The 13,541-nt window shown below is 36.4% G+C and overlaps 1 protein-coding gene across 2 annotated transcripts in view; it reads right to left on the minus strand.

The window, feature by feature from the left end:
- The window catches only part of zmat4a (zinc finger, matrin-type 4a), an 86,965-nt gene that overhangs the window by 21,836 nt on the left and 51,588 nt on the right, over positions 1-13,541 (minus strand). For both annotated transcript variants that reach the window (XM_016444384.1, XM_016444382.1), the window contains exon 5: positions 5,402-5,626. In XM_016444384.1, coding sequence (XP_016299870.1) covers positions 5,402-5,626 — 225 coding nt within the window. The remainder of the gene's footprint in view (positions 1-5,401; positions 5,627-13,541) is intronic.

The following is a 13,541-nucleotide window of genomic DNA, read 5'->3' on the forward strand; positions in this document are numbered from 1 at the left end:
AAAGATCAAAGACAATTTTTAATATAACTCCGACTGGATTCGTCTGAAAGAAGAGAGTCATATACACCTAGGATGACTTGAGGGTGAGTAATTTAAGGACTAATTTTTGGGTGAACTAACCCTTTAACAAGATGACCCGTTGAATTCATTTTGGGAGCGATGACTGACTGAATGTATTTTTATTCCAGTGCCTATATATAAGATTAGTACTGACCAAGTTCAGAGGCTGTCATATGTGAATCAACTTACTATGTTGTGTATTTCGACGTGACATCGAGAGTGACCGACTGAAAGGGAACACATTTTTAATCAAAATGGACTTATAGCGTTTTGGAACCAAACTCTTCATATATACCTGTATTCTATGTACTTTTGTCTTTAGATCAGTACATCATGATAGTTACGAAGAAAAGATGACCTCCATAATTCTCTGTCAGTGCATCATCAGCTGTATAACTGCACTCAAAATTGCATACATTTTATGTTAATGGTTGTTAAAAAAAAATGATTGGTTATAATATTCAACTGGCATTACATGAATAGTGGCCTCTTTTCTTTAGTTTAAGACAATGCACACCTTGATGTTTACCGTCCCAAAAAATCTACAGAATACAGAAGTATCGGTTAGCCCTCCCTTTGTGTAAATAAAAAGGTGCTGCAATTCAAAGCCACAGGAAGAGAAAACGTGCCATGTACTCACAGATACACACACACACATTCATGAGAAACCACACAGACATAGTGCTCAACAGAAAAGCTATGAATATTTTATGATGTTGCAGTCTTCAAAGTATGACTGCTGGCTCCCTCTCTGATGCTCTGAACATCAGACAACACTCAAAGGATGCCCGGGACAGATATATGCAAACAGAGAAAAAGGCAGATAAATCTAAGGCGAGCAGAGAGAGGGAGAAATAACATGGGATGGATACTGAAAGAGAGACAGAGGCAAGTGTTGTAGGTGCTAACGCTTTGTGTGAAAGATGAGTCTGCCACCAGCAGCTTCCAGCCTGATGAATTAGACAGCAAGTTCTGCTGCAACATTTCTCCATCTGTGAAACTCTTCTCTCTCTCTCTCTCTCTCACACTCCGGCCGTTAGGGTGATTTGCCACATCATTACTAATTGATAATCACGTTGGAGAGAAGCCATCAAAGGCGTACTACTGAACACTGCGGTGTCTGCGCTGACATTTCCTGGCTGGAGTAATGACTAGGTGACATTAGTGAGAGACCTTGCAGGGCAGACAGTGCGAACGGGCAGCCGAGGGGAAAATTGAAGAGATGGTTGGCCCATCCATTTTTCCCTCCTTAACCCAGTGAAGAGAAAATGTGTATGAAAGATCAGTCCGACTAGCTATTTCTACAGGTCCATATTGGTCCAGGTCTTCCTGATGCAGAAATGACAGTGTGTGATAATATATGGATATATAGGGGAGGCCGGGGATAATTAAGTTGTAAGTCACGGTGTACAAATATAAAGGATTTACAGAAGAAATAAAAACCATTTGGAGGTAGAAATAATAAAAAATTCTAATTTGCGATCAGGTTGATGTTAAATGACAGAACTGGTATCATCTGAATCAGCAGATTCTCGTTTAATCTCGTTTTAACTTTCACCTATACTACCAGAATTTTTTTAATGTTTTTGAAAGTAGTCTCTTATGCTCAGCAAGACTGTGTTTATTTGATCAAAAATACAGTAAAAACAGTAATACTGTGAAATATGAAAATTTAAAATAACTGTTCTCTATTTGAATATATCTTAAAATGTCATTTATTCCTGTGGTGGCAATTTTCAGCAGTCATTACTCCATTCTTAATTCACATTATCCTTCAGAAATTGTTCTAATTATGTTGAGCTGGTGTTCAAGAAGAAATGCGTTCTTATAATGAATGCAGAAAACAGTTGTGCTGCTTTATTTATTTTTTTTAAGTTAAAAAGAACAACCCCTTGTATTATTCAATTTTCCCAATTTCTTTGCTTTTTTATTTTGTTTTTAATATGTTTATCCATTAAAATGAAATGGGTTGAAAAAAATGTGGGGACAAATTATATCAAAGTTCACTTACAGTTAAAGTAAAAAGTGTAACAAAAACAGTGATCTTTCCCCCACTTTAAAGTGTTACCTAAAACTTTGAACTTGCATGTGAAAGAGGATGTTTGACAAAATCTTAATATAATTCATAAATCTATTGTGATCTTGGGAAATGTAGATAACTTCTATCCTCAAGTGAAGTAAAAATCTCCAGTTTATTTTCTCATTCAGCACTCAGCCTAATTGTTTTCCATTTGAATCTTGTGCTGACAGAGTAATAGTCACTATGAGCCTGGCCAAGTCTCCAGTGTCTCTTCCATTAACAAGGATGCTCTGAATTCACCATCTATCACTCTAAGTTGGGGATAACCTTCAGTCCAAACAAACTAAACCCAACCTCAGCTCAGTCTCACAGCGCCTATCTCTGTGAAGCTTTGATCTGCATTCCTTTATCTCTAATGAGATGAAACATCCCATTTTACTTGACATTTCTGCTAGGCAATGAAACCGCTGGCCCGGACTCTTTCCTGCTCACCTGAGAGAAAATTTTATTTTTAATTGTTATTGACATAATGTGAGCCATGTGACAATGGGAGAGCACACTCTTCATTCCGCAGAAATTAATAGCCTGTATCAAAGCCTCCGGACGCACAAACCTATTGCTTTTATTCTCTTGGAGCCCAGGCTGGAGAAGAGGCAAGGGAAGTAAAAAACACATTGAGAAGTTTTATTGTTTTATGTGAGTGGTTTCATTAATCTATCGAGGAAGTGAGCCCCACGGTACCAGCTACCCCTCTGAGCTGGGAACAGCCTTCAATAAGAAAAACTAAGTGAAATATTACATGAGCAACAGAGGTCACTCTTGTGACCTCACAGTTTGCCATTGATCTCTCATTCTTTGAGTAACAAAGAGGTCCCACTCAAAAGTCACACTACTCTGAATTCCTTCTTCAAGAGAAATGCAGTTATTTTTGAAGACATCACAGCATCAAAGGAAAAGGAGCTGAGATTTGTGACATTTCGGTTCTGCATGATAGACAAGTCTTAACAAAATCAAAATGAAATATTAAAAAAATCCATAATACTAAATACTAGTTTACAGGATTTTCAAAAAAAAAAAAAAACATTACGTTTGATGATTTTTTTTTTTTAACTTTTCATTCTAATTGTTATGCTGATAACATAATTTGTAATGAAATTTAATAGGAAAATTTAATAGGAAATATGTAAAATAGATGCATTTTGATGAATGATCTCAGACTTTTGAACCCTACTGTACATAGTTCTGGGGTGGGTTGTTTCAATGAAATATAACAAGTCAGTAAAGTGAAACAAATATGGAATAATATTATGGACAATATTCAAAAGGAATTGCAAATTGAATTTGCAGTTGTTTGAGGATGTATACGTTGAGACAAAATCCAAACGCAATTGCAAATCACGCATTTGTGTTTCCATTTTCTTTTCCGTGTATGTAACATGTCTGCCAAATTTTACATTGAAACGCAAAGTCCAATTGCAATTGTATTTCCAGTGTCTTACGAGTAATGACCCTGTCATTTTGGAATAGCAATTTAAAATCACCCATTTGCTATTTCTCTTTGATATAGTTGGAAAGTATGCCACGCTGCCACTGCTGGTGGGAAATGATGCACCATTTTCATTGTGGAAAATGAGGACATTCATGAGGAAAATGGGGACAAATATTCAATAAATGTGTCTATTTTTGCAACAAAAATGAGTAAAACTGCTGTGTACCTTTTTTTCACTTCAAACAAAGCCAAAAACCTGGAACTAAATATTTATCACTTGCAAACAAACAAAAGAAACCAAAAGAAGACGGCTCTGGTTGCCAACAAACATCATGAAGAAATGAAGATACATCTATGGAACCTCACATCTGCACACCGGAAGAGAAGCACAGCGCCGTACCACGTCTTTAAAATTCAAACAAACTGTTTTCTATGAGTGTACGCACACCGGCCACAGAAAACCACTCACTAGTTTTCCATTAAATCACATTATATTTGTCCCTAATTATTATTAATGTACATTTTGACTTCATCCTAGGCTGGAAAATCATGTATTGTGCATTTTTCAGCAAAACGTTTATCTGTGGCTTGAATAAAGTCTGTATGCTTCATATAAAGAGCTATGGATCACGCTTGCTCTTTCCATTTGCTCCGTTTTGTCATACACCAAACTTCAAACTCATCGACACCACTTTGTTCATTCTTAAAGTGAACTTTTGCCTGTTTGTTGATTAGATTAACCGTTTGAACTGCCGTCTTGAACTGAAGGCAACGGTTCCGGTGTGCGATACCTGTGAGTTGTCCATGGCACTGCACTTCTCTGTATGCGACTGAAAATTATGTCTGCTATTTTATTACATCAAAAAGATACAAAGACAATTTATAATAAAAAATAAATAAATAATGTTGAATAAAATGCTGAAATGAAGCAGAATTCAGAGCATCCTCCTACGAATTGAACATGAGTTGTGATAGAATGTCACTACCAATGTAATTTTCTTTTTTCTGTTTCGTTTATTTATTTATTCTTTTGATCGCTTAGATTGTGAGTACATGACAAACACACCACTCACATCATGTCAAGTTTCTACAGATTCTCTGATTTTAATTCATCAAGATAATTCACTGTGTCAGCTGGAAAAGTGATGATATTCATTCAATACATTCTTGAATCCAGTCCAATGTTTCCCAAGCACACCAGTATTTGACTCTACCACTATGCATCCAGTATATGACCCACTGCCGACTGCAGTAATTTCTGTTTGCTTCTTTTTTTCTAGCTGACAGGTGAACATAAAATCAGTTCTGGATTCTTGACTTGTTTGAAGTGTTAGGCATTGGAAATGCAAGTGCAAAGGGGATTGCGAATCCATTTGAATTTTGTGAGGGTTGGAGCAGGACGCGGAGAAATAGCAAATGCACGATTTGCAATTACGTTTAAATAATGTCACAATGTCTGTGTCCACCAATTGAAAATGCAATTGCAAATACATTCACAAAGTTTTGTCAAAAACGTTTTTTTTTTACAAATATATTTGCATGTATTCATTCCATTTCTCCATAAACCTCAATTACCATATAACGGCATCACACCTAGTCATTTCAAGCCTAATTATATGACATAATATGTAATGTTGCATAACCAATTTATTGCTAGGCAACTGCACTGGCCATTATAATCAACATTCTCATTTCCATCAAAGACCTGCAGGACAGTAAGGCAATACAAAACTTTTATCATTCAGTTCAGTGCCTCATCATCTAATGAACTAACAGCAAAATAATCATGCAGCCATAAACAGCCATTAAGAAAGAGTTAAAGAGCTCTGTACCTTTCATCTCTCCCATGTCTAAAGTCTTCCCTAATTGTTCCAGAAGTTCTGCACGTGCTGCGTTCTTCTTGTGCTTTTTTCCATCGTAGTGTTGCTGTGCCATTCCAGGATTGTTGAACCAAGCATTGCACAGCTGACAGTAGCGATCAGAATCCCGGTGCTGACGGATTGAGCTCAAAGGTGAGGTTTCTGAGGAGGGTGTATTCACTGGACTAGGTGGCACCTCTGAAGAAAGCAGAACACGAGTTACATTGGATTATTGATTTAATTCATTATTTTATATTTAATATATCCAAGACTTTGGATTTGAGCGCAATAGCAAAACATGCTGGGGAGGTATATTTGGTAAGTCTGCAGAAGTTTGGAAACCAGGGACAACATGGTAAATTCTGTATATAGAACTTTAGGCAATGGCCAAGATTCTGTCCTCTCTAGGACACACCCCTAAATACGTGGGTTGAGATTTACAGGAGACTTTTTTTCTCCACATTTCCATCACACTCTCTGTACGTTTGTTAGAATCAAGGATCAAAGGATTTGCCTATATTTTGCCAATGTTGGAGAAGATGAGAAAATGTATTTCTTACTGGCCATAAAACTGTATTTTGTATATAAAAAAAATAATAAATATACATTGCCAGTTGGTGGACAGTTTTATTAGAAATGGCAATATCGCATGCTTTAAAACTGATAGTCCGCCCCTTGTGATGTAAGCTATTCAAATCAAAACAGTACAAACTGTAAAACCTTAGTCCCAACCCTCACCTGTTCAAACAACTTTTATCTAAGATATTTAAAGGCATTTTTCTCCAGAAATCCATGTTGTGGCAAACATATAGAATATTTTTCATGTTAAGCCTCTGAAACAGTAATAAGATGGACAAAATCACATTTTTTTTTTCTTTGTTTTTGTGGCATGTGCATTTCACTGAGAAATGGAGACGGTAATGCTGCAAGTGACATTTCCTGTGATGTTTGTTACAATGTGAATGGAAAATATAAATAACATTTTTAATAATTTAATTAAAATATAATAACCATATCTACACTGTATATTTTTTTCAGGAATCATGATGAATGGAATGTTCAAAAGAACAGCATTTAATTTAATGCATACTTTTGAATGGTAGTGTATATATATATACACTACCATTCAAAAGTATGCATTAAATTAAATGCTGTTCTTTTGAACATTCCATTCATCATGATTCCTGAAAAAAATATACAGTGTAGATATGGTTATTATATTTTAATTAAATTATTAAAAATGTTATTTATATTTTCCATTCACATTGTAACAAACATCACAGGAAATGTCACTTGCAGCATTACCGTCTCCATTTCTCAGTGAAATGCACATGCCACAAAAACAAAGAAAAAAAAAATGTGATTTTGTCCATCTTATTACTGTTTCAGAGGCTTAACATGAAAAATATTCTATATGTTTGCCACAACATGGATTTCTGGAGAAAAATGCCTTTAAATATCTTAGATAAAAGTTGTTTGAACAGGTGAGGGTTGGGACTAAGGTTTTACAGTTTGTACTGTTTTGATTTGAATAGCTTACATCACAAGGGGCGGACTATCAGTTTTAAAGCATGCGATATTGCCATTTCTAATAAAACTGTCCACCAACTGGCAATGAACTTTGTTTTATTCATTTGCCAAAGTCAAGTTTTACTCTCATTTGGGGCTTTCAGAGAGTGAATTTGGACCGGTTTGCAATCCAGATAGCTTGAGGATTTTTGGATTTTATTAAAAGTACAAGCTCAGACAACAAAAGAGAAACTCACATAAATTATTCCCAGCTATGTGATGACATTTTATTGCTTGGATAACCCAGTGAATCAAAGAAAAATATGTGTCTTAATCTTGTTCACTGCAGTGATTCTGGTTGGAAATTATTTCTGATCTTGACAGCAACAACCCAATCACTTGGATTTTATTTATCCTTCCGTTTAGATGTGTCCTCTGCTTTATAACTAACAAGCTGTTGTCACTGACTTTATCAGGAAAGTATGCTTATGCATTTTCATGCATGGATGGTGGCATCACCTCAGAGCAGAAAGAATAAACACACCAGAGAATCATAATGCCAGGCCTAACAATCAGTTTTAACACCTCAGTGGCTGTCCACTCTGCCATGGACAATGTTTACAAAAGCTCTGTTCAGCCTTGACATCACATCCCATTATTTGGCAGAAGGGACAATCGGAGAGAATGAGAGTGAACTGAACCAATATCTTTGACAGAGTTTGTGTTTACACTGCTTGCTCTAAACTGTTGTTCAGCCCTATTTGCAACTTTATATATGATTTGATATATAAACTACATTAGCAGTGACTACAAAAGCTATGGCAGAGGCTAAATAGACTCCAAAAAAGCTTTGATTTATTAGCATATTTGTAAAAACTAGGACAATCAGGAACAAGAGACATGTTGAAAAGTATCCTTGTTGAGCCAGGAAATTTATACCCTGCCAAAGCACGTGCAATATTCCTTCAATCTGTTTTTCACTCTTCTTTTACATTCTTTTCTAGGGTTGATAAAAATATAATGCATGCTTTAGTTGGGACACAAAATTTAATTTTGCCAATTAACAACCACTGCAACAAAAATTAAATTTGATACCGCAAATTAAAATGCTACATGAGATGAAAATAAATTTAAAGAAGACAAATGAGCTGTCACAAGAGTACAAGAGACAGTACATGAGCAGGCAACTTCATTTTGAGAAAGCTTAATCTAGTTTGTTTTTAACTGACGGTCATTCTCTGTAAATAAATATTGTTTATTGCAGGGCCTATCAGTTTGTGGCACAACGAAAGACAATACATTTGGCCATTAAATTAATTAGTCCTGCCTGAAGTGTGGCCACACCTCCTCTCACAGGAAATTTACATAGCATTTTATGTGTGGCAAGGCTAAGCAGGCTATGAAGAACAAATGTTGCCTTGACAATAAACAAAATGTCAAAAGTGCAAGGCAAATACAAATTTAATAAAAGTGACAGTAAAATAAAGCACATAATGTGTAATTCATAAAACTCCTTTAAGCCCTTGCTGCAGTTATTGGAGTATCTGACAGACTCTTGCAGTATAACACTATGGATATTGGCAGAATCTGGCACCTGCACTGAAACATTGGAGTACTGATTTACAAGCTCAGGGGTTTACAGAATGTCATCCATCAAAAGGAAAAACAGGAAAGTTTCTAGTTTCGTACAAACACAAGACCAAGACCATCCCTGTACAATATAAGAGAGTTTTATACAGGGTCACCAAGCTTTTTGACATTATTTACTAGATTATTTGCACTTGTGAGTTATGTGTCACATGGTGACAACTTACTACCAGTTCCTTGCTTTAATATTGTCACTGTCACTGTGTTTTGTGTGTGGAATAGAATATGCGGAGCTGAATGCCTTGATTCATTGTCATATGTGTGTACTAAAATGCCATATATTCTTGTTCTGCAGCGACCCTCGTTATAAAACATTGCTCACATGTCATTCACAAAAAGTTGGATAGCCAGTCTGCTTGTGTGACAGTTCACTTGTTTGGTGAATCATTCTAAAATATCAGAATTTAAAATAACTCTTTTCTATTTCAATTATACTTAAAAAAGTAAGTTATCCCTGTGATGGCAAAGCTGAATTTTCAGCAGCCATTACTCCGGACTTCAGTGTCACATGATCCTTCAAAAATCATTTGAATATACTCATCTGATGCTCAAGAGACATTTCTTATATTTATTAATCTTGAAAACAGTTGAGCTGCTTAATATTTTGTGAGATAAATTTCTTCAGGATTATTTGAGGAATAGAAAGTTCAAAAATAGCATTTATTTGAAACAGAAATCTTTTATAACATTATACATATCTTTACTGTTACTTTTTAATAAAAAAGACTTACTGACCCCAAACTTTTGAACATATATATACTACCTTTCATGAAGTCCAGAATTCCAGAAATATCACCATCACTCACCATCACTAGTCTCCCAATGCAGACGGCAATGTCTCACCCAATGTAATTACTGCAACCAGACTTCTGCCTTAACAGTCCTTCTGTACTGCCCAAATTAAATTTGGTGCCACAGGCCTGTGACACTGAAGTCGTTCATTACCGCTATCTCAGTTTTACTTAATGTTCTCATGGTCACCGGGGTGGCCACAACCTTGTTCATGACTGTTACTCCTAGCTCTTTGTTGGGCATGAAACCAGCTCTTTTACATTATTTTAGTGTATCATTAGCACCTTACTGTCCACTCCCCCACTGTGCCTCTTATTCACAAGCTCAAGGAGGAGCAATGAGCATGTCTTGATCCACAGAAGGCAGAAGCACCTCCATCCTTGCATTTATTTGCTGCCCTTTGCCTACTGCAGCATAAAAGCACTTTAAAATCGCTTAGAAGGCTCCCGAGTATCACTGGTTAAGGAGAGGCTATTTCTATTATATATATGACAGAAATGGAATTAGGAAAAGAGGAGGGGATAGCAGGTTGAAAACAGTGAAAACAAAAAACAACAACAACAAACACGTTCATAAAAGCACTGACTGAAATAATTTAAAGTCTCTCACATTCTAAAAAAAATCAGTTCATGGCCACTGCTGCAGTGAAAAAGATTCACCGGCAATGCGCTTCCTGTCTCCTTTATAACAAACAATATTCTGACACCAGCAGGCAGGAGATTTCAAACATTAATGAGATTCTGTGTGAGGAAATAACAAAAAAACTTCAGGTAATTCCAGGTGACAGTTTAGGCAATAAGGGAAGAGTCATCTATCAGGAGATTTACTGCAGGCACAAAGACAGCTACTGGATTTGGGTGACATAAAGATGGAGAGGGACTTTCTAAGAGATCATTCATCCAAGCATACAGCCTGCACAAGTCATATGCACAAAACTTTGTGTGATTCCTTAGCGACAACTGTTGCGTGTCGTTAGGTCTGAGTAAACCCACACGTCTACACACTTTTATCACATTTAATTGTGGGGGGAAACATGCAAAATATCTGAAATATTTAGAAAGCGAACATGCAAGGTGCAGGCTGTAGCGAATCAGCTCAAAGGGGAAATATGAATAATTAATCATAACTAGTTATAATTAATTATAAATATTTAGATCCGCTGTAAGCATTCATTTGACCTCTCAGTGTCAACTGTCTGTTAATTCTAAGAACGTTAATTTCTCCTAGGATCTTTGGTGAATGGAAAGTCAAGGCCGAAGCCTGGAGAAAGAAGAAACTCCCAATCACCATCGAGAACATCGTCAGAACATCTTTGGAGTTCATCACTCTTCAAACCCAGAAGAAGGTGATCGCGACTCCTACACCACCGAACCTCCAAACCATCATCAAGACTTTCATCCGAGACTGCATCAGATTCGGTGGTGTAGGAGTCGCGATCACCTTGTTCCGGGTTTGAAGAGTGATGAACGCCAAAGATGTTCTGACTCGATGGTGATTGGGAGTTTCTTCCCAGTCAAGAAAAAAAGGCGGAACTGTGCGTGAGTCTTTTAAGGTCTGAGAAGATTGACGCCTCTCAGGATGGGCTTGTCCAATGAGAAAGGCTGAAATTCCAATTGGAAATACTGGGAAGTTTTATGACTCTTTGTCTCCAATCATGGTATTTCGCATATGTAATTCGATTGGGTGTTGATGCACAAACTAGTAAAGATTCTTAGAACATTAATATGTTGCATAGGTATCAGCATGTAATATGCACTCTCAATTAGATCATCCGAAGATGAATTCATAGAGACCAAACATGATATAGGTGAGGTTATATTAACTAGTGGTCTATCATAACATGCATAAAAAACAGTATACAATTCAAAAGACAATATACACGAACAGTAATGGTATACACAATGTCCTGAGGAGATGTGTGTTCATTCACAGAAAGGTTTTCCTATGAATGAATTAGAGAAGAGTCCATTTTTACCGTGCATTATGTCTTTCCTATGGAAAATGTAGTGAGAGGGAGAACTCTCAACATGCCATTAGGTCGTAAAGTGTATCTGGTCTAGCAAAGGTGTCGTGGTTGCCATGGTGACCAGGGGCCTGGTGTCATTCGCAGACATCCTGGCACCCAGTATGTTTATTGGGTGAGGGGTCTGTGACTATTTGTTAATCTAATGAATAATTGATTTGTTAAATCTAATGAAAAACGGTGTGTCTGATTGGTCCATACGCTACAAGGCGATGTGTGTATAATGCTAGAAATTATGCTTTGTCAAACGTCACAGTTGTAGATTACAGGCCTAGGTATGAAGATTATGCTGCCTTTACATGTTACCTGATTTATTGTAAAATTTGTAAGTTATATAATTTCTGACTCAGAAGTTGCACTTGAAAAAAAAAAAATCATTAAGACTTGATTTTTCTATTTTTTTCCCAAATACAAATTGTCATATACATATACACATATAAGAAAGCATTTGATGCATATTATACATTTTTTACACAGAAAAAAAACAAAAGGAAAACATCAAAGCACTGAATATAATTGGATATAAAGCTACATCTCTGCAAATTTACTTTGTGTTATTTGTCTTATTTACATTCTAACTAAATTCATAATACATTTTCCCCAAATGCACAAAACATGCAAGAGCCTTATAAACAGTTTTAGTGTGCAAAAAAAATGACCAAAACCACTGAATATGCATTTCACACGCAATCTTATCCTAATGCAGTGAAGGTGTACGGCTTGAGATATTCCATTTCTGGATCAACCAGAACAGGATCAAAGGCTCCCCCCCCCCCTTGCAGTTATCTGCTTTTCTCTCTAAAAAATCCTTACAGGAGTTTCTGTAGAATTTTCTCACTGCTGAATCTCATCTAGTCCCCTCCTTTATATAAGCAGGCAATTTTTGACCACATACACTATTTGAGCTATTTTATGACATAAAACTGCCTTACAATAAAAAAAAACAAATCGAAATTGTAATTATAATTATATTTAAATTATAATTAGGTAGCTTGCCCAGTTTCCACAATAAACTGCTGTATATCTAGTCTAGACACACACACACAAACAATATGGAGAGTAAAGAATTTTCCCATATTTACCAAAGGCAAATATGTTTATTGTAGTAACAGGAATCATAGGCAACCAGACCTGACTGCTGAGTAATTTAATAAGATTGATGTAGTACCCTTAAATGTCATGTATAAATAAACAAATGTACATGTAGGTCAATAAACACAGCCTTTCAGTGGTTTCTCATTTGTCTTACTGAATACAAAAGAGGAGGAGGAGGAGGAGGAGGAGGAGGAGAAAGAGACAGGATGTTTTGTGTTATTGGCTGATTTTTGGCTGAAACAATAGTGTTTCCCAGGAGATGAGCTGGGCTCAGGTCACTAGCTTCACTCAGCCGCGTCACTTATGTGTGTTATGCAGAAATCAATAAGAGTGGCCTGTGAATGGCCTGGTTTTATTTCACACAACCTGCGGTAGAGCCACTAAGATCCTAACACATTACACAATACAAGCTAACTTCTTAAAACCATCATCAAGTATTAAATTACTTGCATGCACATTTACTTGATCTATTAAGCTATTCAGAAATACCTTACATTTTAACTGAAAGACAATGACTTGAATATACATCTTCTATTTTCAATTTCTAAAAAAAAGCTTAAAGGGGTCATATGACATTGCTAAAAAGAACATTATATTGTGTATTTGGTGTAATGCAATGTGTTTATGTGGTTTAAGGCTAAAAAAACACATTATTTTCCACATAATGTACATTATTGTTGCTTCTCTATGCCCCGCCTTTCTGAAACACGTCAATTTTTACAAAGCTCATCGTTCAGAAAAGCGAGGTGTACGCTGATTGGCCAGCTATCCAGTGCGTTGTGATTGGCTGAATACCTCAAGCGTGTGACGGAAATGTTACGCCCCTTAACACACTGTGATGGCGTGTCCCAGCACGGCGAGACAAAACCAATAAAACCCATTATAAACGAGGCATTTGTTGCATCCAGTGGGGACATAATTACTGATTATAATGACTTATACTGTGTTTTTACGCGTTGCGTTGCATATCACGCCGCGTAAACATAAAACCATGTCTGCATTTGTGATCGGAGAAACGACAAACAACAAGCGCTACTCGCGTTTGAA

The sequence above is a fragment of the Sinocyclocheilus anshuiensis genome, unplaced genomic scaffold (assembly GCF_001515605.1).
Source record: "Sinocyclocheilus anshuiensis isolate Anshui unplaced genomic scaffold, SAMN03320099.WGS_v1.1 scaffold1931, whole genome shotgun sequence".
Taxonomy (NCBI): Eukaryota; Metazoa; Chordata; class Actinopteri; order Cypriniformes; family Cyprinidae; genus Sinocyclocheilus; species Sinocyclocheilus anshuiensis.